The sequence below is a fragment of the Osmerus mordax genome, chromosome 15 (assembly GCF_038355195.1).
Source record: "Osmerus mordax isolate fOsmMor3 chromosome 15, fOsmMor3.pri, whole genome shotgun sequence".
Taxonomy (NCBI): Eukaryota; Metazoa; Chordata; class Actinopteri; order Osmeriformes; family Osmeridae; genus Osmerus; species Osmerus mordax.
The window spans coordinates 9,070,739-9,097,948 of NC_090064.1; the positions used below are offsets into that span (position 1 = coordinate 9,070,739).

The following is a 27,210-nucleotide window of genomic DNA, read 5'->3' on the forward strand; positions in this document are numbered from 1 at the left end:
AAGAGCCTTTGTGCCTGTAAAGAGATCCTTTTGCCAAGTCCCACAGTGTAATGTGCCAACCTACACACACACTGTCACACTGTTATGCACAGACAGAATCAACCAGGACACACACACACACAGTTCTGAATGAGAGGCCAAATGCAGGGAGCTGTGTTAGTGGGAGATGAGCCAGATGAATGCTCAATGACAGCTAACTTTTCAGACCGTGTATAAGAAACACAACTACAGATCAACACTCACAAACAGTCAAAGAAAGGAAAAAAAAACTACCCCCAAGCACACACACGTAAATACACTCGCACACACGCACACACATACACCCTGGCTTGACCTGCCCGCGGGGTGACAGATCTCCCTCCATCAGTCTGCCTCACCCCATCTCCAGCCACTCCCCCCACCCTCCTCTGCTCTACCCATTCATCTACACCTCCGTCGGCCATTCATCTCCTCTCTTCCGTGAACACAGACAGAGAGACAAGAGAGGGAGTGGGGGAGAACTGGCTTAGATAAAACAGAGAGCGTGTGTGTTGTGTGTAAGGGTGTGTGTGTGTGTGTGCGCGCCGTGTGTGTGTGTGCAGAGCAGTTAAAGAGTAACTCTCCTCATAGCAGGTGTGCAGTCGTAATGACCTCAGTCTGCTTTCTATCAGTCTGCTAACAACTTCCTGAGGAGCCAAGGCCAAACACAGGCCAGACACACAGAGAGAGAGAGAGAGAGAGAGAGAGAGAGAGAGAGAGAGAGAGAGAGAGAGAGAGAGAGAGAGAGAGATAGAGAGAGAGAGAGAGAGGGAGAGAGAGGTAGATCGAGGGGAGGGATAGGGGAGAGAAAGAGAGAGACAGACATACATAGGTAGATAGGATAAGATGGAAGAAAGAAAGCAAAAAAGAAAGACAGAGACTGACAGAGAAAGAAGGGTGAGGGGATGAAAGGAAGAAGGGAAGGAGAGACAAAAGAGGGGGGGGCACAATGTGTTCTACAGGTTTTAGTTACAGTCAGGTGGGATGCTTCAGAGAGCCCAGTAAATCACATCAAGAGGTTGCTGAGGGAAGCCAGCCCTTCTGCTCCAGACAGTATAATCTCCTCTCTGCTGCATTACAATGTGTCCTAGTTGACCTTTTCGTTAATATAGGTTAATAGACATTTTAGATAGTTTAGTTCTCACATTCAGACTTGCTGGACTTTTTTTTCCCCCTCACACTGAAGCAACACAGGCTGGCATTCTAGCTAACATGCTAATGCTAATATCCATGAGAGCGAGGGCTGATGTGTAGGCTACTCCTGGACAGCGGTTGGCCTCTCCACCTACACTGAGAAGCACCCTGGGAGGTCTGTGAGGGCCTGCTGGTGTGCATGGTGGAGTCACCGAGACCACCTCCACACAACGTCATTCCCGAGAGCGGTGGTTGACGTTCCAGATCTCCGGTGACTGCAAAAGCCACCTGGTTCTAGGAAATGTGCGGAAGAAACTGACACCCTTTGACAGACTCACTCTGCACATGTCTGCATTGTGTGCTGGCAGATTAGCGTTGGTAAACTGTTTAAAAAGACATGTAGTGGGGCTAACGTCTTCAAGTCTTAAAGGATAGGGGGGGATTGATGTATTCGAAGAGCGGTTTCTGAGAGTAAACGTGTCTGAGCACAGGGAACGTCGTTTGTAGCGTTCATCTCTTTTACTGTTCGCCACTCCTTCTCGGTTTGGCTTAAGCCGAGTTCAAACACTAAGGTGAGGTTATGACCTCATATGGCAACACATAAACCACATACAAACACACACACACAGATGACGGTATTCATTTTTTCAGAGAGGAAAGGCCGAGGCAGAACTGCACTCTCACTGTCTGGGAATTCAGTGTTAGGGGGCACTCAGCCCGGACCTCCCAGGACCCACACACACACAAACACACACATACACACTCTCTCTCTCTCACACACACACACACACACACACACACACACACACACACACACACACACACACACACACACACACACACACAGATACACTAAACCTAAGCTTCAGTGGACCCTCTGAAAAGTCTTAGGGAGTTAATGTTTGCCTTGGCAGGTGAGAGGAGTTGTACCTCCCTCTCTCTGCTTGGTCAGTCAGCGTAGACCCTTCCAGAACACCCTCCCCCTCCCCCCACCCCACCTCAGATTCCTCAGTTTGAAGTAGACGCTCGGCCCTGACCTTGAACCAATACTGAGAGCATATTGTGTGCGTGTGTGTGTGTAGCGGGGGCTGGATTTGTGTGAGGAGAAACCAGCGGTTGCTACAGCAAGCCACTGTAGATTGTGGGAAATCAATTTACAACAGGAGGCCAAATTGGTCACCTCCTCTCAGCTGTGGATGCCAAACAGAGTGGTCACTATTTGTAGTGGGTCACATGTGTGTGTTTGTACGTAACAGTTAGTGTGACACATTTCTTTCAACCCAAGGAACCAGGAAAGGTTCCTTCTAGCTAATGCAAATGGTGTGTGTATGTGTGTGTGTGTATGTGTGTGTGTGTGTGTGAGAGAGAGCTTTGTGTGTGTGAGAATGCGTGTGTCAGTTGTTCCCCCTTATGTGAGCTAGCAGAAAGGCATCCGGCGCTCAACGTGCAGCCTAAACAGAAGGGGGGCTGGACTTGACCGTGTCGTAGCTTACACCAGGGAGCAGAAGAAGAAGCCAAAATGCTCCTATATCACCCCCCCGCCCTCCCCCCGCCCCGCCAACACACTCCCCGTAAAGTAGCCTGCTGCCTGCCTGCATGACAATGACTGTAGCAACAGATGGCTGTCAAGTCACCCCCCCACACACACACACAGACACACACCCACCCCTCCCCTCCACCACATCCTCCGGGCCCAGCTGTCACCAGGGGCCCTCTTACCGACCGAGGGGGATCTGAAGTCAGGCTCCTCTGAGCTGGGGACAGCTGCTGGAGGGGGTGGGGGGGGGGAGGGGTGGGTTCACTATATACAACCACCTCTCTGTGGCTCTTTTTTTCTTTCTCTCTCTCTCTCTCTCTCTCTCTCCCTCTCTCTCTCTCTCTCTCTCTCTCTCTCTCTCCCTCTCTCTCTCTCTCTCTCTCTCTCTGTATCTCTCTGTCTGTCTGTATCTCTCTCTCTCAGTCTGTATCTATCTCTCTCTCTCATACGACATTCTTTTTACCTTTACCACAAACTCTCTGTCCTGCACTCAGTTTTTCTCTCTCTCTCTCTCTCTCTCTCTCTCTCTCTCTCTCTCTCTCTCTCTCTCTCTCTCTCTCTCTCTCTCTCCTCTCACCTTCTCTCCTCCTCCACCTGGATGCCGACAGACTGGAACTTGGAATGCTCCTCTATAGCAACAGCTTCCTCGGGCCCATCAACCTGCAACACAGAGGGGGGGGGGGGGAACGTAAACATGAGGAGGCTCCCGTCCTGCTGTGCCCAGACAAAATTCCAACAACATAGAGAACACGTGTGTTCAATGAAACGGTCGACAATCGAATCAGTCAGCAAGCCATCCACTCTCAATCCCCTACATGTTCAGATTCCCTCTAAATCGAGGTTCTGAAAACACTGAAAACGTTCGTGCCGTGGGCCAGACGGACCTGTATGCCTATGGAGAGGCACTTGCGCAGGGCGTCTCTCTCCCTCTTGCTGTCGGCCGAGACGATGGCGGCCGTGGCGGTGATGGTGATGGTGCTGTTGGTGACGTGCTGGCTGGCCGGCCCGTGGACCTGGGCGTTGGCTGCCTCGATGGCGGCCGTCAGGGCCTTCATGCTGTCGATGCTCTCCGTGGAGTTGGACAGGCCCGGCTGGGAGGAGAGGTGCGTCCGCGGCACGGCCCCGCCGTCCATGTAGGCGTCCTGGGCCGACTCGGTGCTGCTCTGGGCGGTGATGGAGATGAAGGGCTTGGGGGGCGTGGTGCGGGGCGGGACCGGGGGAGGGGTCTTCTTGTAGGTGGTGATGCATGATGACACTACGGGGGGAGAAGGGGGGGGGGGAGACAAACGCGGGTTATAAAACGTGGCGGCGGGAGACAGCAGTCTTAATCCGAGCGCTGACTAACCTGCTAAAGGGATTAGTCTACTGTTCACTTGACCTAGTGATCTGGTAGATCAGAAAGCTGCCGTCCTGTCACACACTGCCCTGTCATGCTTTGCATAATCAGAGCAGACGAGCAGGTCTTTATTTAGCCGTGTGTGTGTGTGTTCTTGCATGCATGTGTAATCAGTTGATTGTGCTGCGCAGAGCGAGCGCACTGGGGAGGTCCCACGGGTCGTGACAGAGATGGGTGATGTCACCGACACAGGGGTCCACGGGGTGGAACAACAGGCTGCAGGAAGCGCAACTTCCTCTCTCTCTAAGGAGCTGAAAAGAAGAAATCACAATGATTCACTGTCAGTCTTCTACTGGCTCGTGTTCCATGTGTTTCTCCAGTTTCCCTCTGGTGCTTGTAGAGTTTTCCCCTCTCTCTCTCTCTCTCTCTCTCTCCCTGTCTCTCTCTCTCTCCCCTCTCTCTCTCTCTCTCTCTCTCTCTCTCTCTCTCTCTCTCCCTCTCTGCTTTGGTCTCATATTTCAGCTACAGGTTATACCAGGAGGCCCGGCCCTGCATGTACAGAGAGAGCCTTCATGTTCAGACACAGGCTGCAGCACTGAACACAGCACTGTAGGTGAGCTGTCACAGCAGCAAATACGAACACGCGCACACACACGCGCACACACACGCGCACACACACGCACACACACGCGCGCACACACACACGCGCACTCAAATAAAGCAGCCACTCTCGCCGGTGGATTTCCATTTCCCGCCCTGCCGGCCTGCTGTCATCAGATCTAGGTCACTCCCTCAACTCCGGCTGAAAAGTAGGACAGCGTGTTTCCTGTATCCCTTTAATCCCCGAGCGGGAAAAACAAGACAAATGTCCCACGGCTTTCTGCAGCCACGCCGCTTTACAGCAGTGCCTGTTTGCCACTCCCAGCGAAACGGGAAGGAAGGAGGACCATGACATCACAGGTAACCCCCGCCGACGCAAAACAAAAGGTCCCGGACAATACGGAGGCCAGCTCAGGTTCTGGACGTGTCGGAGGCGCAGGTGAGATGGTGTTGAGATGAGTACACTGCAGGAGACGTCTCTGCCAGCACGGAGAGTTCATGGTCTGTGACGCATGTCACGGAATGAAAGGAGAACTGTGCTTCATCATGTGTAAAAGTCAAAAGATGTCTTATTAAAGTGATTGGGTTGTTATTATTATTATTATTATTATCATAAGGGTTTTATCCTGTAATTAAAACAGTTTCCGTGCGAATCAATGAGTGTTTCCTGAGGACAGTTCTAAATGGCTTGTTCTGTCCTGGGTGTTTTGCTGATGTACGTCTGGGAACGGTGTCTGACATAAACCTCTAATCTCTGCCAGGGTCACCGAGTACAGGAGCACAGAAGCATAAACACACACTCTCACACACCCACACACACGCACACTCATACACAGACAGACATACCATCACATACTCTGTCTCTCTGTCTCTCTCTGTCTCTCTCTCTCTGTCTCTCTCTGTCTCTCTCTCTCTGTCTCTCTCTCTCTCTCTCTCTCTCTCTCTCTCAGATATGCAAACACACTCAGACAAAACCACCCACACCCACACAAGTTCTTGCCTGTGTGCCAGTACAAGGAGATCATAGGATTCAATGTTAGTTTAAATCGTTTTAGATTTATTGTATTTTTTATGGGGGGGGGGGTGGAAATCCCCTGAAGTCATCGACCAGGGCTGTGTCTGAGGATATCAGTGTGAGGACAGGTCTGGGGAGACTGATGTCTTTCATGTGCTCGGTAAAAAGACTGCATGAAACATGATAGTGTTGCTCTGCAGCAGCAGTGCTGTGTGTCAGTGGGCTGGCTGGCCAGGCGAGGGGTGAGGGCTGGGGCTGAGGATGCCTAGATAGGTTAGACAAACACACTTCAGGAGGTGTCGAAACATGCCCACGTAAATACACACACACACACACACACAATCGAAAAGACGCTCGCAACATACCACGCACACACAAACCGACAAGAAGACAATCAAAGACAGATTCACCTTCTTTATCTCGCACACGCACATATACACACGCACACACACACCATACACACACCCAGACTGACTGATTCACCAGGTTATTGACACAGAGCAACCAAACATTTGAACTCGTTTGACCACATCATGGAAGACAGCAGACTTCCTGCCACTGATAACCTCCCCATTCATCTGAGAATACTGTCAGGGCTGACCTGGGCCAGACACTGGAAGGCTGTGGTCTGTATGTGTTTACGTGTCTGTATGTGTGCATTTAAATGTCTATACTCTACAGTATATGCTGTTTATGTGTGTGTGTGTGTGTGTGTATATATATATATATACACAGAGAGAGAGAAAGAGAGAGAGAGAGAGAGAGAGAGAGAGAGAGAGACACTGAGCGAGTAAGAATGTGTGCACAAACGTCAGTATGCGACCAACCACTTAATGAACATAAACAGTCTCCTACTGGAGAAAACCATTTCCAGATTTGAGCAGCCTCAAGTCAGATAAAGGCAAGACTATGCAAAGAAAAGCCCTAGTAACATTCTAGTTGTCCACATGTTACCACAGCATTCCACTCCACTGTAAAAATCACAGAACAAAATAGTCAGCCTGATAAGTTTCCAAAAAACATGTTGATGTTCGGGCAGCTGGGACAGAGTGATAGCAGGAGTGACTCCCAGGATCCCACACACACAAATACACCTCCGCACACGGGCATGCGCACACGGGCATGCGCACACGGGCATGCGCACACACAGACAGACACACATGCTCAGACAGTCTCAAGGACATTGTGTTGTTGATCAGAAGGACATGAGGGAATGTGACACTGGATTCCAAAGCTCCGTCGGTTAAGTAAGGATGAGACTTTTTTTCCCCTCTCTCTGTCTCTCTCTCTCTCTTTCCCTTGCTTTTTCCTTCTTTTGTGCTCTCTATTTAAAACCGGTTTAAAATTCAATTTTAATCATGTAACTTCATTGACATTTTCTCGTAACAACACACTCTCTTTACTTAAGAAGGTTTTTCCAAGTCAAAATGTCTTGCCCACTCCTTTTCAGAGGGCAGGCCTGCTGCATGCATTGTCATTCCAAAGAAGAGAAGGAAGGAGAGAGAGTTTGTGAATGACAAAACTGGCATTTTCCTAAATCCCTCTTTGACGAATGCTTCAAAAGTCCCATGCCGACAGTGGGGTGTGAATAGCTGCTCTCCTGGTGAGCCCCCTCCCCCTTAGGGCAGATTGCATCAAACCCCAAGCACACACCCACACCCACACACACACACACACACACCCACACTGTAGCTCCCATTCATGTCTTCTACCCTGAGAGAACAAAAAACAGAACTACCTATGGCTTCATTGATCTCAGTGTACCCTTTGAAAACGACTTTACAACTTTAACAACAGCCTCAGTGCTCTGCATGTGTGTGTGTGTGTGTGTGTGTGTAAGAAAGGAAGAGCGGTGACTGCAGTTAATATCACGTCTTTTGGTTAAATGGGTCTATATTTCTATGTTGCATGAGTTCATATGAGTTTCAAATAGTATGTGTCTGTGTGCCCTCCTAAGAGCAGTCAGGCTAACAATCTATCAGGCAGCGTTGAGCTCCCTCGCGTGGGGGCCAAGGGCACAACCGTAGCTCCTCTCCAAACACACACAAAGACAGGAAGGGGGGAGGGGGAGACACGCACACACACTCAGTCCAGCTGCATGGCACTTAGCTGTGGGTCGGCAAGGGGGTTCCAGACAGGCTAGAAGGGGTGAGGAGGAGGGAGGGCAGGGGAGGAGGTCTGGGGAGAGGGAGGGGGGAGAGGGGAGGAGAAAAAGGGGGGGGGGTGTCTCCGTCTGCTCACGCTCACACCACACACACAGCCAGCTGGAGCCTTTTGTGATAGTGTCTCCATGGCGACGCGTGGCAGCAACATGAAGGTTGCTTCGAGGCTAAACGGCGTAAGAGCCCTGTTGTGTACCTTGCTGCTGTCTGTAGTGCAAGCTACGCGGAAACAAGCCTAAACACGGGCTTGCTATTTAGTCTGACCCAGGGGACGGGCAAAAGTAGTTACAGATTAAAAGAAAACAACGTTTTTTTCTTGCTAAGTCTTAGTCTGGCTACTGTTTACTCCCAAATGCTTACTCAAAAGACAGGACTTCTTAGCTTTCTCATATATTTCTTTTTGACACCTTCCAAACATAAAAAAATTATATATATTTTCGTGTCTTTATTAGACAACATTGATGTGGCAGTCTTTCAGTTCACTGTGAACTCTGTTATCCCTCTGGAGAACAACAATGTTACCTTTCATTCTGAAAACTCCACACAGAAACATTGCAGACACACCACACGCACACAGGCACACACACACACACACACAAACAGAACTATTGTGTCTGAGAGAACCCAGGCATCTGGAGAGCACAGATCTCCTGGCTGACCTCTGACATCCGTGACAGAGTGGCGCCGACTGACATGAAGGCTTCTGGGAATTCTTTCAGGTGACTCACAGCGAGTGTGGTTAGAAAAACAGGCTCATGTTGTGAATGTGCATGTAGCTACCTAACAAAAACAATTAACACAGTATCTGTGAAGAAGTATAAGAAGTATCTTATTTAGACTGCAAGGCCCCCCAAAATACACAGTGTCAACGCAGCGGAATACTATTTTCCCTACTACGCAAACTCAGTGTCAACAAAGTGTTGCTAGCATCAAGCCTATCTGATAAGACTGTTTACAACTGACAGCTTCAAATCTGGCAAGCAGCTGCTATGTGTTAGGCAATAGACAGACTCAGATCTACTTAACCCACTTCCATACAGCCATAAGTTCAAATAGAAAGCCCTGTCTTTAAGTTACCTGCTCTACTCTTTTATAGCTCTGCTCTGCTGTCAATCAGTAACAGGCAGAGAGGACTGGCAGTTAATAGACAGCCACAGACCGGGAAAAACGAGGTAAGTATGTACACACACGATGTGCATGCGCACACACCTGCGTCAAATGTGTGTGTGTCGAGAGTAACTGTTTCACAGGGATGAGCTCAGGTATAGCTGGACAGCCCTGCGAGCTACACCGGCTTCCGTTTATCTAAAGAGTTACACGCTGACAACTTGAAATAAGTGTGGGGTAATTCAATCCACAGGTGACTGGGAGTGTTTGGACAGAGTGTTTGATGAGTTTTTCATGAAGGCCCGGCCCACAAGGACTTCTTGCCCAGCTCTTTTGTCCTCCTGCTGCCTGTCTCTGTTTCCACCGCCCAGCTAAGCCTCCCCTCAACCACATGAAGGGACACATCACTCCATTGTCTCGGCCCCTGGAAAAAAGGGAAAGAAAACAGGCCCTTGGGGTGTGGAAAGAGAGAAAGAAAGAGAGGGAGATACCTGTGGTGAGTGACTCGACATTGGAGAGGGTAGAGAGGGAGGAGAGGGAAAGGGAGGGTTGAGACTGAGGAAATGTCAGGGGAGGGAGGGGGGGGGGGAGAAAAGAGGTAGAAATGGAGGATGGAAGAGAAAAGAGATTGAGATTGGTTCGGAAATGTCAACATTCCTGCTGCTACACAGGGCGTAAACTTTGCCCGTTTGCTCGTAATGCTAAAGCTAACACACTCACGCAAAACTCTCACTCATCTCTCCTCTGTCTGACTGGCGGAGTGGGCTAGGTGACTTTGACACACACACACACACACTGCATGCATCTGTCATGACAGCATAGGTCGGTAAGGTGAGTCACATCATGTCCAAAAAAGGCTAAATAATTGGCTATTCCAGTTACTCATAGACCCATAATAGACTGTCCCCATATGACCAAAGGGTTTCTACACTAACTCAATCTTGTTTCTGAACAGAGGGGTTGACTATTTAATCCTAGGCCTGTTAGGATTGTCCTCACCTACTCATATCCTCTGATTAATGCTCTTCACCTCCCACATCCTCATCCCCTACCTCTTTTTCTCTCTGTGTTTCTCTCACACACGAGACATTGACTCATATGCAGGTTAATGATTCCCCCTCTATGTATCTTACCAGGGTGTGTGTGTCTATGTCCGCCTGTTCACCCCTGGGTTATTACCCCCCTGTGACAACTACTGTCACTGCCGTCACACAGTCCGCTAACTGAATAATACAGTCCACTTAGACCTTTTGTGTGTGTGTACACTGACTAAAAATACAAACCACCGCATGGCCCTAGACCGGAGGCACGAACACACACAAGCGCAGAGCTCGGCCCGCAGAATACAATCGTACGACAAACTGTCTGCAACGGGCACAGGACCTTCTCCTCCACACTGAGGAACAGGAGAACTTTCTCATCTACACTGAGGAACAGGAGAACCTTATAATCTACACTGAGGAACAGGAAAACCTTTTCATCCACACTGAGGAACAGGAGAACCTTCTCATCCACACTGAGGAACAGGAGACCCCGTCATCTGCAGAACTCCATGGTGAACACGCTGTGCAAGAGATTAGCCTGCAGACACTCAAGTCAGCCCTTCTCTGCACAATGCCCACATCATGTCATTGCAAGAAGGATGACTGCTAAGTGCTAGGCTAGGCGTATTTACATACAAATACACTGGAATGTGGTCAAAAGTTCATCACTCCTAAAACTTCTCACAAACCACCCCCCCCCCCCCCCCCAAAAAAAAGATGTGAGCCTCAAAATAAATACACAACATGAAACACCCTGACAAATCAATTATGTTGCAGCAAAAGAACAAGAAAAAAAAGGAAACTGTGTGCAGCTTGTCTCTCTACAAGCCTCTCGGAAGGCTTGTAGAAAGTTTGCTCTGGAAGGAATGCACGACAACGTCAGTGTCGAGTATCGCTTCGCGGTCTGGGGTCTCGAATTCCTTCCCTTGCCTGTTTGACGCTCTTTGTCCTGACCGCTTGCACATGTTGGGGGAGAAAGAGACAGATAGAGAGAGTTGGCTAGCTGGGCCCTTCACTAATCCTGGCAGAGCGAGAGGCGGGCTAAATGCTAAAGCCATCTGGGGGCCCAAAAGTAAACGTCAGGGATTGATTGTGGTGGTGGTGGGATGGGTGGGGGAGGGGAGGAAAGGTCGGCAAAGGAGTGGGGAGAGGAGGGGGGGGGAGAGAAAGAATACAGGCCCATACTGACGCACACACTCTTTGTGGTCTCCTGTTCTGACCCCTTGACCCCCCCGCATCCTGTCAAAAGGAGGAGAGGAAAAACGAGAGGGTGCAGCTCAGGGAGAGTGTGTGTGCGTGTGTGCACGCGTACAACCCCAGTGTGTACGACAGACATTGATAGAGAGAGAGTTTCAAATGGGTCCCCCACATGTGAGAGGTTCTCTTTTCCCGCAAATTTCTTTTCGTGTGTGTGTGTGTGTGTGTGTGTGTGAGTGAGTTTACGTCCTAGCAGAGGACAGGGGGTGAAGGGGTAGAGACAATAGCCTCTCCTGCATTCCTTCTCTCCTGCTGGGTGTGCTCGTTGGTCTCCTGCATTCCTCAGACCCATTCAGGTCTGCCCTCATGCCCTCTCCTCCGCTCTCCTCCTCTCTCCTGCTCCCTCTCCTCTGATCTCTTCCACTCCTCTCCACTCCTCTTACATACTAGCCAGAACAAACCACCCAGCGATCCCTTCACAGAAAGGGGGAGGAGTGGAGTCTTTAAAAACTTGTGGACGGAAGGAATCAGTCCCCTCGGGCTGAGAAAGAACCCCCCCCCCCCCTTCCCCTCCTCGCGAGGCATGGCTGGTGAAGCGGCAAAGCAAAAAGAGGGGGTGGAAGAAGGAAAGAGAGGACGGGAGGAATGCATTCCCTCTCTGAGTGTGCAGGAGGAGAGTGGCGGCTTCTTTTTGTTAATGACGGGTTCGAAAAAGAGGGACGGGCTCTTCGGATTGGTGGAGTGCTCCGGTACACATACACACGAACACACACACACACACACCCAGACAAAATACACACACATTCACACACAGACTAACCCTACCCTGTAGTCGAGTCTGGGACTTTCACAAAGCAGTCTTTAATTTGTGCTGGGACCAGGCCTCCCGCACTGCACAGCTCCAAACCACCCAGTCACATCCCAGCCCCACACCACTTAGAGAGAGAGGGAGAGAGAGACAGCGTATGGTAGAGTTTCATTCCACAAAGTTGTCTCTCTTCTGACTGGGGATAGCCTACGCCGCTGGAGAGACTAATGACGTTCCTGCAGACACTAATCCAGGCTACTTCATTCACGGAGGGGATGGGGTTGACTTCAAAGCCTCCACCCAGCATTTCTGCCTTTTCCCATCACCACAGAGCTAGCGAGCGGGCCCTGTCCAGGCGTGTATCCTCTCTAGCAGAGGAAATCCTGCAGGGCCTTTACTTTGGGGTCTGATGCCAAAACACAACAGGCAGACAAAGACAGAAATTAGAGATCATTACCTCAAGGACAGCCAACTAGCTTACCTGAAAGGGACTATTTGAACCGACTAACTACCCCAGGGGCGGATGGATATGTGTGGGTGGGCAGACAGCCCAGCGGCGATGCAGCACATCTGGAAGACGTCGTTTCTGCAATGTAAGCTTTAATGGCAGGAATATGGTATTGGTTTTTTTCTTCTCCCCAGTCTTTTGATGGGAAAAGTAGTTCCATCTGTATGTCTCAAATGTGTGATTACATGTGTCTGGGCACATATTAATTATTTATATCATTTTTAAGATAGGAGGAGACATATATGTGTGTTTTTGTATATATGTGTGTGTGTGTGTGTGTGTGTGGGGGGGGGGGGTTTCCTATGTGTTTAACAACAGCATTGCTGGTGACTCAGAAAACAGAAGTCCTACTTGTGACTATATTGTGTGTGAGTGAGTGTGTGTGTGTGTGGTCGAAAGACTGAAACGGGGTGGGCTGCGGTGACCATGCTTTGTGTCAGTGCTGAGTTTGACACACCCCTGTCATCTCCTCTCTCTCTCCTTCCCAGACCCCACCCACCCCTTCCCTCTTTCCCTCTCTCCTTATATTTCTGTTGTTCACCAAGAGAGCAGAGAGGGGTGGATGACATTTTTGGCCCTGCGTTTCCTGTGTCAAAAGATGTCCAAACGCCACTCTTCCTCCCCAAGTGGTAGCAATCAAAGCATTCCAACCCCCGGCACACACAAACAAGGAACAATTAAGTCGTAAGCAAACTGAAAAACCCAACAGTCGCAAAACTAGCTGCCCCATTGGAGATACAGCCTTAGTTAAGATAAGTACCCAAATGAACATTTTTGTAGGTTGAAAATTAAATGACAACACTAAATAAAATGTGTGAACAATTCACCACATGCAAATGTAGCATGACTTTATTGCAAGCAATTCTCTACCATAACAAATGGTTGCCTCTTACACCCCCTATTGGCCAAATTAAGGTACAAAGGCAATTTTTGAAGAGGAAGAAGAAACATTTGATTGATCATGCGATGTGAGGGACACACACACACAGAAGCTTGATTGTCCATCAATACATTTCCCTCTCTGCTTTTCTCCCATTCTGCAGTCCTTCCTCCAAGGGCAGCCAGAAGCAGGTCCAAGTCCTCGCCTCATGCCTGGCCAGGGACATGGGCAGGAGAGCGGTCTGTTTTGCATTGAGGTTTGTATTGAGGGGAGAACACCCAAACTCCACACAGAAAGACCCGGAAGATAGCCCACCGAAGCATTGAACCCCAAAAGGGAATCGAACCCAATACCTTTTTGCTGTGAGACCACAGTGCAAGGCGTTTTATGGGCTTCAATGCCTTACTGAAATCCTCTTCTAAGAAATACAATGGATATTGAAATTCTCCTTCAAATATGTTGAGCAGAACGTCATGACTGGACAGTGTCAAAGCAGAACGGGATTCATGCTGCAACCGTTATGCCAGCTTGTGGTGCAGCTCTGTGAGGCCAGCTGCACGCCCAGGTTCAGGCGGGGCGATATCAAAGAGATCGGAGTGGTTTCGCATCGTGTTATTTGAGAGCGACAGTGCAAGTTCTCACTGGCTCGCATTCTCAGACGCGACGGGAGCGAATAATTACTGAGCGGCCGAGACACGAGATCAGGTGCCGTTGATTTCCGACGGGAAGACGGGAGAGCCAAATGACAGTTTACCCGACAGAACGAAGATCTAGCGTCTGATCCTGCAGCTGAAGCAAGGAAGGCCAAAAACAAGCGGTGGTTTACTGTACACACACAAACACACACACATACACACTAAAGAATGTGATCAAGTGTTCAGCTATCAACTGTCAAGGTGGAATTCTCTTCACCCACAGGTAACCCTAGATCAACCACATCAAGGTGTGTGTGTGTGGCGAAGAAACGTATGTTTCCACATGCCCTGGAACCAGCCCAGCCTTCATTTCCTGACAGACACACCCACACACACCATCAAAGCTTCAACTGTGACAGCACACGCAGGTGTGTGTGTGTGTGTGTCCCACCTTCATCTGAGGGCTTAAGCTTACAGTGTATCACTCTGACAGCTACAACAAACAGCCTTTAATAAATGTGCTTGTGTATCAGAAAAAGACAATGATTCAGAGAAAGAGAGCAAAAGAGGATGAAAAAGAGAGGCAACTTCCATGACAGCACAGCCTTGGCTGTTTAATTTACACCTCCCTTTGAATAATTCCGTCCAGAAGGGATGCCAGCTTTGATCCCCTGACAGGTATATTTCAAATGCAGAGTGCACCGGTAAGACTGGGCTCTATGCGTCCCTGTAATTAAGGGAAGAATGGCAGGAAATAGAGAGGGAGGCCATGTGTGTATGAGAGTGTGTATGAGAGTGTATGTGTGTGTGTGTGTGTGTGAGTGTGTGTGTGTGGTGGGGGATGAATGAGGAGGTTAGTGCAGCTCAGGGAGAATAGGTGTGAGGGATTAATGGAGCTCTGAGGAGGAACCTTCCAGAAACAGCTCATTATTGAGTGTTGCTTGATGTCTTTTTCCCTTCTTCAGCTCCCTCACACACTCACAGGCTGCTCCCACGCGTGCTCGCGAAAGTGCAAACGTGTCGTAAACACACCCGCGCGCACACACACGCACAAACACTGACTACAAGATGACAAGAATCCATAAACCAGCGTCCGTTTCTCTGGAAGGGTGTGATCGCCCTCTGGTGGTGGACAATAACAACACAACAAGGCATCCACAAGAAAGAGAGAGAGAGAGAGAGAGAAAGAAAGAGGAAATCAATGATCAAGCAGAGCCCAAATGATCATATCATCGATCATGATGAACCCTAATGAGATCAACATGGCGGAATTCATTCTCGTTTACGTTGTATATTTGATCCGCAAACCAGGGGCTGGTTCTATCAGTGATACGCACACACACACACACAACTTGGCACTCTACAAAGTATTGCTGTTGTGGTGGTCTAGTTTAAGCCTATTTAGCAGACTGAAGCTGTTGGTGTACGGCTTACGGACACCTCTCTTTCAGCACAGCACACACTGTGACAGTGTTCACTTCAAAACAGAGCGTGATTGTCATATGAGCCATCTGCAGCTGAGCATCAAGTAAGCGAGAGAGAGAGAAAGAGAGAGAGAGGGGGAAGAGAGAGAAAGGGAGAGAGGAGAAGATAAAGAGAGGAAGAGGGAGACTGTGAGGAGCCAAAGGATATGAGGCAGGGCTAAACGTCTTGCTCTCCATAGAAACAGGCTGATGTGCTGTAGTGCTGTAGGCCCCCTCAGGCGTCTGTGTCTACTCATGAACTAGCCTCTGTATTAACACTGACATAGGAGGTCTCACACACACACACACACACACTGTCTCTCTTATACACACATTCACAAACAGAAACTCCCACAAACACGTTATATTTGAGACAAATCATCTATTACCATCAATCCATCCATGAACCATGACACTCCAAACCCTGTACCCCAGACCTCTTCTGTGCTGGAAACTCCACCTAGGGCACATGGTCCTTTGACTGTAACCAAGTTGTATCAACACAGGGGGGGTTGGGGGTGGGAGGGGCAGCAGGGGTGTTTCCGTGGAGGGGCGGGTGGTAATCCCAGGCATGTCAAGGCCTACAGTCTCTAGAAGACTGGCCCTAAATAGATGGCGGGTGGGCAGACGGGCAGCATAGTGATCCTGTTGGGGGTGAATGGCGTGCATGACTCCGTCACAGATACCTCGGGCGGCAGGGGCAGAAGGGGCGACATATCCCGTGTCACTCAGGACCCTGAATCTGTCCTATCCGGCCCAAACCCAGCAACCGGCGCCTGGCTGACCTGGTTTCCTAGAAGGGGGTGCCAGTTAAGCACAGTTAACCTGCCCCCTCTCTGTTTCTCTCCTCCTATGGCTTCCCACTGGAGTTCCTGGACTCCCCCCCCCATTACCTTACCGGCAGAGATCTGCCAAGACCTTGGCTGTGATACTATGCCAGGCGCCTACAGTTGGTTAGTTGCACACCTGCTATCCCACATCCAAGATAAGCTACTAAAATAGATGGGTGCTGACGAAGTTCAAGTATTTCTGGGCCACGTTGAGTTGCATTCAACTTTCCCCCATGGCAAGGACAAATGGCAATAGATGCAATTCACAGTATGTTCACAGCTTGTTCTCACATTTGGTATCCAATATATTGTTGTGGAAAATAATATACCTGCCATAGAACTTTTTATATATGTTAATAGGTGGTCAATATCAGTAAAATAGACATGTGAACATGTATTTTCAATGTAATTGGATTTTAATGATCAGTAGTAAAGCATATTGTTAATAAACGTTATTATTGATAATTGCTCGTTTATTTTTATTTAACCTTTATTTCGTGATCCGCTATTGTCGCTATTACTGTTGTTCAACAATAGTGGTAAATGATTGATCAGATATAGGCCTATACTATTCCTACAGGCTATATCAATTGTATCTGATCAAGCATGAGTAAGCTGAAAGATTGTGGGATGGGCGGTAACTACTTTCACTGGAACCACCACTGAACGCAGGACAAAAACACGGAACAGCGTAACACTAATTTCAATAAGAAAGCATACGCTACTCACAAAGTCGTATCCAGTAGTCACACATCCCGCACAGTTTACTGTAAATATACTGTAGAAATGTCATAAATATTTCGTATTCACACTAACTACTTGGATAGGCAGACTGCGCTTTCTTCACCGCTCCCTTTCTGACGACATTCGCATATTCGATCTAATTTCAGGATGTGAGTGCACTATGACTGCGTTTCGCCAGGCTCTCTGAGTCACACAAGTGGGTGCCAAAGGGGTAGTTACGCGCATGATAAGAAAAAAAAGGAATTACCTAAATGTAAAGTTAATATAGACCGATTTGGAGACTGGGGTATGCTGACTTAAAAAATAAATAAAACACAGGCTCCCTCGTAAACAAATATGAAATATTTGAAGATACAAACCGAATACATTATTAGTAGTAGTATCATTATGGTAAACATTTGTCATAACGTTTTTTTTTTTTAAAGGGAGACACAATTGTTTTCTAAATGTTTTATCCAGACATCAGCAGTCGTCGTTTTGGAAAGTCTCTGTTGACGGTAAGCTATAGGAGATGCAGCAAATAGACAGCCCTTTCAAAGTCACAGTTTTCTCCAACCATTCCTTCAGAGACAGTCGACAGATCACCAACAGTCCATCTCCTCTTCCAGAGGTCCATCTCCTTTTTCAGAGGTTAGGGTTTGAGAAACAAGTTTCAAAGTGGTACTCTAACTCCTGGGGGCAGTGTTGTCTAGGCTTATCACATACTGTATCATTATCGAAAAATTGTACTGTATATAGTCTAGTAATGTTCTTGCTTTACATACAAATGAACTTTTAGTTTCTCTAAACCAAAATGTTGGTGAAATCCTTTTTACCTTGTTTTAAAAATTCTTATGTTCAAACAACCACCTATTTCCAAAATTACATTTAGCGGAGCCACAAGCGGGTCCAAGCTTGTTGTCACAGGGGCACTGCACAGTGTTTATAAAAAATAGATATAGCAGGGAAAACAAGAGCCATTAACAGTCAGCACTCAAAGTAGAGGATTAGAATGAGAGAGTGTGGTGAGGTCAACAACTGATCGAGGCAATTTGATATCCGGCATGGCTTCTTTCCCTGGCTTAATATCTCTGTTCTTTCCCTTTAATTGAAGGTCACTAAGCATTGAAGGAAATCTATTTCTCCTGTCGTTATTATGCATGTGGCTTTGCAGCGAGACTGAGGCCCTTTTATCCATGTAGTAGGAGAAGCCTTGGCGTGCAAAGGAGAAGTAATGACCATGCCTGTACTGGGAGAATTTAAGTCGCAGGATAAGTGTCGAGGAGAGTACATTAGTGAATTGGAGAGTAAGTTAACTGAAAGATGAAACCAGGACTCCAAAGGGGCTTAAAGTGATGAAAATCCTCACATTAGACTTTTCTCCAGCTTTAAAGATGAGATTCGCTTCAGATTTTCCCAAAAAACGCATGGCGGGCTTGTCCCATTGTCGCCGGGAAACAAGGTCCCGCTCTGTGGGCTAACGTGCGTCTCTGGGTGGAAGGTCGGTGAGAGCAAGCCACCGTCAGCCACTCCACCTTCAAAGGGAACAGATCAAACGATAATCTGCCCTTTCTGGTTTCTATATTCAGCCTGGAAATATAAAATGATCCTTAATTATTGGGTGGAATGGAACGCAGGTGGGATTGAACTATAGAGAGACTGGCGGAAGTCTCCTGGTTAAAATATGACTAGGGGTGGGGGTGGGTGCATAAGTGCTTCCTACTTTGATAGGAAACCCCACTAGTCCTCCTGGAAGACATCATGCATTATTCACACACATCCAACTTTATCCACTTCGCTATTTCACCCAATGAGTCTCCCAGCAGTATCTATAGAAGGGCCGATGCTTTTTGTCTGCACATGGGCGACTTTTGTTTCCACAGAACGTGTACGTGTGTGTGTCAGCCTGATCTATCTGTTTCACACAAGGCCTGGTCTGATGACAGGTGAGCTGAACTCTCCCGAGGGCCTCCCCTAAGGAAAAGGAGGAAGTGAAATTCATTAAAGTTAATTTGTTTGTGGCTGTATAGGAGCACAGCATCAAAATCCATGTCGGTCAGTGTGTGCGTGTGCTGAAGACAAGGTGAGACTGGTTCGGTCTTTTTGTGTTATGTGAGGTCAAACTCAAGTGTCGCCACTAAGTCGCTGAAAGGCATGAAAGAATATTTACCTCAAGAGCATTTTTGGCTATGCTTTGGTCTCTCTTTGGCCTTTGCTTCCAGTAACACACAGAATGATACTGTTGGTGTCTTTGAGACCAGAATATGGAATGAGTGTGTGCTGTGTGTGAGTAAGAGAGAGAGAAAGGAAAACATTTCCACATTTCTCTTTCCAGTAGAATGGACATTGGAAGTATAGCATGCACTGTGGGATACGCAGACGCAGACCATGCTAGCTTGAACCCACAACATGTATTTATCTGACTGACTCGGACCATTCAGCCGCCCCCCCCCCCCCCCCCCTCCCCATTATGTATTTTATAAACCCCCTCCCCTCCTCCTCCCCAAAGTCTCATTTACCCTCACCCACGTTTTTACATAAACCGGAACCGAACACTATCGACTAATCTATTTTGCACATTGAGTTGGTTGGTTGCATGTTTAGTATGCCACTGGATGGACTGTTCCAGACAACAGCACGGTACGGACAGAGTTATTTCGGTGCAGCTTTTTGATGTCGCTCATCGGGCAAATGTCCCCCTCTGCTGCACACACACACCTTTCTCTCTTATCTCTAAACACGGAGCTGCAGGCTGCTTCTCACCACGGCATTCAAAGCCTGCCTGGGAATATGTGTGTGTGTGTGTGTGTGTGTGTGACCAGAGTGCGAAAAGGGGAGGGAGAGAATGGGGTAAGAAAGAAATCTTCTTGCAGGTCTATGGCATATTTAGCTTAGACACTCCACAGGAATCCATTACATCCCTTTCAGTACTCTCTCTCTCTCTCTCTCTCTCTTTGTTTCTTCCCCTCTGTCTACGTCTGTCTGTTTCTCTCTCCCTCTCCTTCTGAAGCACAGGCTCTCCTGGAGAGAAAAGAGGTAGAAAATTAATTACAGGGAGTAGTGCCGAGGACTCAGGAGAGGTGATCTGAGTCAGTGATGAATTACAAACAGACAGAGCCATGACAGTAATCTGGCCCAATCCCCTGCCGCAATCGGGCTTCCCTTCACCTAATAATGTTATGACTGACACCACCCCCTGGCCCGCTCCCCGCCCCCCTTCTCTCTCTCCCTCTCACCCCTCTACAGGTACCCACCTACCTGAGATGTGAATACGAGGCCCTGAGCTGAGAGCTGAACGAAGGTCAAAGGTGAGACAGAAACACGGCCCATCAAATCGCCGAGAACGACAGAGGGGAAACACGGGTGTCACAAAATGGATCAGCAGTTAACGCTTGCCAGCTGTTCTTGTTGTCTTCACACACACGTACACACACACACACACACACACACATGTAAACACACACCGCTCAGTGTCCAGCTTGTGTCTGTATGACTAGGGGATGACGGTGTTCCTCGACATCGCTCGCGAATGAATATTAATCGTCAATTCCAACGGTACGGGAAACGGTGCGTACGAGTATGTGTGCACGCGCGCCTGCGCGTGACAGAGACACACGACGACACATCTCCATGACGACACGCATCTCAGTCCGGTCTTGGCAGCCCAGACGTCTGCTGCTGCAGACATGCAGGTCGCGTACGTATAATGAGCGACGTTCATTAGACCCTCCTTCATCCCCTCCCCTCCCACAACCAGAGGAGACACACATCCCTCCTGCGTCTCTCCAACATCTCATTCAATATTAGCATCTCATCATAAAAAAGAGATCATCATCGTCACCTTGTTCGTGTTCATCTCAGCTAAAACGTCCGCGACAACCCTACGAGCCTCTGTGAGGAAACGGACGGTTCCTCTGGGGGCCTTAATGACTGTTTGTGTGAACCACAGGGAGAGCCCTTGGATCCGAGCGAACAGGTTTCAACCATCCTCACAATTGACTGTAAATGCTCTTAATTCGCTGACGGTGACCTCGCATTGGCCGGGCAAGCGGAGGCAGAGAACGATCTGTTTTTGTAATCGGGATAATTAAACAAGACCGGTGGGAAAAAAAAACACGGCACTAACCATGACTCACTGGACTTACAATGACATGTGTAAGAAGACGGAGAGCGAGGGCGTCTCATCGGGTTGCCAGCTCCGCTAGGCATCAATACTGCATGTCCTAATGCTCAGCCAGGACCTAGTGGAGGACGCCAAACAGGAAGAACAGGGCCCAAAATAAGGCCCGGCTGGGGACACCGTGGAGAGTGAATAGGCTCTTAAACCGAGTAGAGAAGTCGATTTGGGAGCGGAATCTAATATTTATCATATTGTATCTGGGACGGAAAGTGGGTCAGATGTATTAAGGTGCTTTAAAGGTTGGGTCTGTTTTTTTGCCAATGAAAGTTCACCCCTGCCGTCAGCCAGCCAAACAACCAGTCAGCCAGCCAGCCAACAACTAGCCTGTCAGCCAGTCAGCCAAACAGCAAGCCAGCTGGCCAGCTATCTAGTTGGTTCTATACTGGGGAAAACCTTGTGATTGACACATTCTCAACCCAAGGAGTCACACAGGTGCAAAGCCATCTATTCACTAGTTTTGTATCTACACATCTATCACTAATGATGGTATTCTACATCAATGCTGCTCCATGCATAAACACATGAAAAACATTTCAGAGACTGCATACATGATACATATACTGTATGTTCATGTAATGTTGCATAAGACCTTCCGGCCCTGAACGAGTGAGGTACACAACACCTCCCAAATATACTGTGTTCTCCATGAAAACTGTGACAACCAAATAGATAAAGTGAACCTTCGTTTGTTCCTCCTAATGCATGGAGACTTCATGTGATATATATATTGGACCCGAGGAAGTCTTGTAGACAGCAGGAATGATCCTTCTGACTAAATATCTCCAGTCAGTGACGAGGAAGAGAAGAGGGGAACTGACCTGTGCTGCTCTGGATGGTCCTGACGGTGGTGGTGGACCTGGGAGGGGAGATGGCCCTCATCCTGTGGCCGCCATGCCCCCCCGCCGCCGCCGCCGCCGCCGCCTCCTCCTCTTCCTGGGAGCAGCCCTTCTCGATGGCGCGCACGTAGCTGTGGCTGCGCATGCGGAAGCATCCGGGCACGGGCAGGTCCAGCGCGTCCACCGCCTGGGACTCCATCTCGCTGAACACCTGCTCGCACACCGCCTCGATCTGCCCGTTCACCTCCACCTCGCTCACCTGCCCCGGGGGCGGGGGCGGGGGGGGGGGAGCACACGGGGCGCAAACAGACGGGGGGCGCCCACGAGAGCCCGGGCCGGCCGTGACAGAGCATGGGAGAAGGGACACAGGTTAGAGAGACGGACACTTGGGGAGCCCACCGTTCCACAGGAGGGTGGAGTAGAGCAATGGTGAAAAGCTGTTACGTTCGAGTGATGAAAGGGGAATTTGAAGGACAAGGATACATGGGGGTCATTCCAAACACGGGGCACGGAGTGCAGGGGGGAGGAACGACAGGTGCTGGGGCTGAAATCGAACGGGCCATTTGGACAGACCGACGTGGTTGTTAAGGGTGCTACAGGTGGCAGGTGTTGACTCCTAGGGTGAATTTGGGGGAAGTGTGTTTCTCCACGCATCTACTGGAAGGAGGAGGAGAGTGACTGCTGGCAGGGTGACAACTACATTTGGGGGCATTGCATGTTCAGCAGAATGGGTATTTTGACATGGAATTGAGGGAATCACAGAACTACAGGAATCGACATATAAGAAAACACTGATGAACAGATTTAGGATTTGATAGTCTGGAAGACTTGGATGGATGGAAGAACTGCTGGAGAGATGTATAAGGGGAGGAGGTGAACAGTGAGTAGAGGAGAGAGGGTGTGAAGGAGGGGGTGAAGACATCGAGACGGACTCCTCTCGAGAAGACGGGATGAATTGGGGGCATGTATCTAGTGAGGCAACGTGTGTTTGAGTGTGTTGGTGAGGGCAGCAGAGCATGTGTGGTGGGTGGACGTGTTATGTGATTGGTGTGGAGAGCAGAACTCGGAGTCTGTCAGCTTTTTGGGCCTCTCCTATTGCATCGGATGAGAAGCCTTCCTGCGTTCATGCACACACGCACACACACACACATCCACCCACACAGACCAGGCCATGTCCCTTCCCCACAGGGCCGACTGGCTACTTCCCCCAGCACGTCTCTTCCCTTTCCCCCCCACCCATCTGCTCTGGAAAGGGGGGCTTGTGGCTCTGGCCCCCTCTCTGCCCAGAGGACCACACTACTGGAGCTCCTCGTAACTCCAAACAAGAGCAGACGTGACCCGCCTTCACCCTCCACTGCTGGAGACACATTTGTCTCAACAACAAATGTTCCGCAAATATTTTTCATTTCATATGTATGCATGTATATATATATACACATACATACAATCCTACCATATTTTCGAGCATTGACAGCTGGGTCTTCATATGCTTTCAAGTAACCCTTGTCAGGGTAAGTGTAAGTATTAAGTTCAAAACAATGAGGAGGCTGATTGTATGAGAGTGCATTGCTGGACATAAGTCACCTTCCCTTTTCAAAGGGATGGTCTGGGAGAGGAAACTGTTTTACAGCCTGAATCTGTGTGCCTGTTATTATGGTATTCCTGCTCTGCATATCCTTTGCTTCCCTCCATCTTGGGTGTTTTTTTCCAGCAGTTAAGCCTTGTTTTTTATCACTAATGAGGATGCCTAATTGGGTTGAGTCTTTCTGAAGTATGTCATTCGATGTTCCAGAGAAGGACAGGGGCAAGGGGATGAGGGGAGGGGGGAGGAGGAGGTAGAGAGAGAGAGATACTGCACTTCCTCTTTTCTAATTAAACACATTTGAATTGGATTGATCTGATCGGCAGATCGGAGAAAACAGAGAGGCGTTGGGCCATGTTATAAAAATGGACTACTGGCCATTGAAACTGGACATGGTCTCCCATTGACATGGCTGGTGGTTGCCAGATGGCTATTTGGAGTTTGTTTTAATGTTGGTGTGGAGGCCCGGGGTGAGTTCCTCCCCCCTGCATGTCCGTAGAGAAGGAGGTTGGGAGGTGGAGGGTTGGGACGGCGGTGGCAGGGGGGCGAGGGGAGTCGAGCGGGGCACCAACCTGGCTGATGGTGCTCATGGCTCGCATGTAGCTCTCGTTTCGCGAGCGGAATTTGGGTGAGGCCAGCAGCCCCGCTGGGTCCAAGCTGTCCAGACTCCTATTGATGGAAACCTCACTCACCGCCCGCAAGTAGCTGTGGCTCCGGATCTGCAGCTTGGGAGAGTGCTCCGTGGAGATCCTGCAGGGAGGAAGGAAGGGAAGGAGAGGAGGAACAAAGAGAAGAGCAGTGGAGAAGAGATAAGAGCAGAGGAGAGGAAAGGAGGAGAAGGAAAAAAGAGGAGAAGGACAAAGAGGAGAGTAGGGAGGGAAGGACAGAGGAGAAGAGGAATCAGGGAGAGCAGAAAGGGTGAGCGTCGGCGCGTACGCAGAAACCAAAAAAAGAAGCAAAGACGTGAGAGAGAGAGAGTGAAAAAGGTTCAACAAAAGACTGAGGGAGCATGTGGGAAAATTGGTAATCTAGCCATGCACATAGTACGGACCCAAAGGAGTGAGAGACTGCTCCTCTGAATCTTCAATCACTTGGGAACGACCCCTAATGTCTGCTCAACAAATGGTTTTGGATGTACTCTGGGAATCTTCTGGATGTCCTTGAAAAACCTTTCCATTCACTCCACAGGCCAAAACAGCGAAAAATGGGCCGCACTCCGATGCATATGGAGTACATGGGCAGATATGTGTGTGTGTGTGTGTGTGTGTGGAAGGAGGAAGCAGTAGCCTTCACCCTCACAATAAGCACACAAACGCACACAAGCACGTAAAGACATGAAACAGGAGCTCATTAGATTGCCCCTGCAGGCAACAAGCAGGTGGGCTCTTTCACCAAGCATCTTCACACCTGTGCAGCATGCGATCTGCTGTATGCGTGAGAGGCAGAGCGCTGGAAACAGCGCGAGATAGAAAGAGAAACAGCGATAAAAAAGAGTCTGCAGTTTGCTGCACTCCACCTTCAGTCTCAAACCCAATACACACACACACACACACACACACTTATGACTCTTTCCCTCCATGTCCAGTTTGCCTTAATTATGTATGCCTTCCTTAAAATAAAACAGGGTTTACCGCAGCGACACAAACTCGATTGCTCATTCTTGGATGAATGAAACACGGGGTGCAAGAGGAGGACGAACTGATGCAACGAGGGGAGAGAGGGATGGAAAAGAAGGAAAAACGTGGGGGAAGGAGGGACGATTCAAGAGAGGGATGAAGAGGCTGGACGAGGTTCTGAATATAGAACACAGAAAAAAATGAATAAAATGATTATAATAATCATCCTTGCATCTGAAGTAGCATTTGCCTATTACTCAGCTCTTCAGATAAGAAACTATGTCTTACAACGTCAATGCCAAATAGAGAGTACCAACTGTTCTTCTACATTAGAAAAACACCTTCGCCAAGCAAACCTTTCTCCCCACCCTCCTCTGACTAATACTTCAACATGGAGGGAGTGCTATTGAGTTTCTCCCTCACACTTAATCCTGGCAGTAATCATGGTGACCTCGCAGGCAGGTCGCGGTATCCTGGGTCAAGACTCACCTCCCGCTGCTTGGACAAGGTTGTCTTTAATGAACAAGCACACAGCATCGAGACACACAAACACACACACATCACCGCACTGCTACTGCGGGCAGTCCATGATGTGTACCCTGATCCATAATAGAACTACCGTAGGCATATTCTCTCTCTCCTTCTCTTCCTTCCTCTCCTCCTTTCCTCTCAGTTCCCTCCATATCACACTATCCTTTCTTTTGCCCCCTCCTCTCGGCTCCTACGCCCTTCTCTTTTTTTCGTCTTTCTTCTGCCGCCCTTTCTCTCCTCCTCCTCCTCCTCCTCCCATCTCCCTTCCACCCTGCACCTCAACTCTCATCCCCTCTTCAGCCTCCCCCTCCTCTCTTCCCCTCTTCTGCCTCCCCCTCCTCTCTTCCCCTCTTCAGCCTCCCCCTCCTCTCATCCCCTCTTCAGCCTCCCCCTCCTCTCATCCCCTCTTCAGCCTCCCCCTCCTCTCATCCCCTCTTCAGCCTCCCCCTCCTCTCATCCCCTCTTCAGCCTCCCCCTCCTCTCTTCCCCTCTTCAGCCTCCCCATCCTCTCATCCCCTCTTCAGCCTCCCCCTCCTCTCATCCCCTCTTCAGCCTCCCCCTCCTCTCTTCCCCTCTTCTGCCTCCCCCTCCTCTCTTCCCCTCTTCTGCCTCCCCCTCCTCTCTTCCCCTCTTCTGCCTCCCCCTCCTCTCATCCCCTCTTCAGCCTCCCCCTCCTCTCATCCCCTCTTCAGCCTCCCCCTCCTCTCATCCCCTCTTCAGCCTCCCCCTCCTCTCTTCCCCTCTTCTGCCTCCCCCTCCTCTCATCCCCTCTTCAGCCTCCCCCTCCTCTCATCCCCTCTTCAGCCTCCCCCTCCTCTCATCCCCTCTTCAGCCTCCCCCTCCTCTCTTCCCCTCTTCTGCCTCCCCCTCCTCTCATCCCCTCTTCAGCCTCCCCCTCCTCTCATCCCCTCTTCAGCCTCCCCCTCCTCTCATCCCCTCTTCAGCCTCCCCCTCCTCTCATCCCCTCTTCAGCCTCCCCCTCCTCTCATCCCCTCTTCAGCCTCCCCCTCCTCTCATCCCCTCTTCAGCCTCCTCCATTCACCCATATGTTTCTCTCCATCCAGTCTAGTCCAGTCTTGAGTGTGTTCGAGATTGGGTGGAGAAGTGATTACTATATTAGGGAAGTTTTATTGCCGGTCTGGACAAAAAAAAGAAAAGAAGATTACAAAATTAAATCTGGGGCATAAACAAATGAGTTTGTCTGAAGTAAGCAAGGCGAATGGAGAATATGTGTGACTGTCAAAATGGCTGTCATTTTCTGTCTATTACCCCGTCCCCCTCTTTCTCCTTCTCTGTAAATAACTTCCCCTGCCAATTATTAGACTGGTTTTATCTACGTGGTTTACTTAACAGGGAAATGTGCATTGTGTTTTCAGCACAGTGTCCGCAAACTGTGAAACAACACACAACGAGGCTGTAAACAAGGGACTAATTGCGAAACAGGCTCCATAATCACAGCTTAATGAACA

At 49.2% G+C, this 27,210-nt stretch overlaps 1 protein-coding gene across 2 annotated transcripts in view; it reads right to left on the reverse strand.

The window, feature by feature from the left end:
• Positions 1-27,210, reverse strand: part of dlgap1b (discs, large (Drosophila) homolog-associated protein 1b) — a 36,850-nt gene that overhangs the window by 4,045 nt on the left and 5,595 nt on the right. The window contains exons 3-7 of one of the 2 annotated variants that reach the window (XM_067251669.1): positions 24,167-24,344; positions 21,995-22,271; positions 21,766-21,798; positions 3,574-3,944; positions 3,267-3,349 (exon numbers count right to left, since the gene is read on the reverse strand). In XM_067251669.1, coding sequence (XP_067107770.1) covers positions 3,267-3,349; positions 3,574-3,944; positions 21,766-21,798; positions 21,995-22,271; positions 24,167-24,344 — 942 coding nt within the window. The remainder of the gene's footprint in view (positions 1-3,266; positions 3,350-3,573; positions 3,945-21,765; positions 21,799-21,994; positions 22,272-24,166; positions 24,345-27,210) is intronic. The other variant, XM_067251670.1, reaches the window with a different exon arrangement.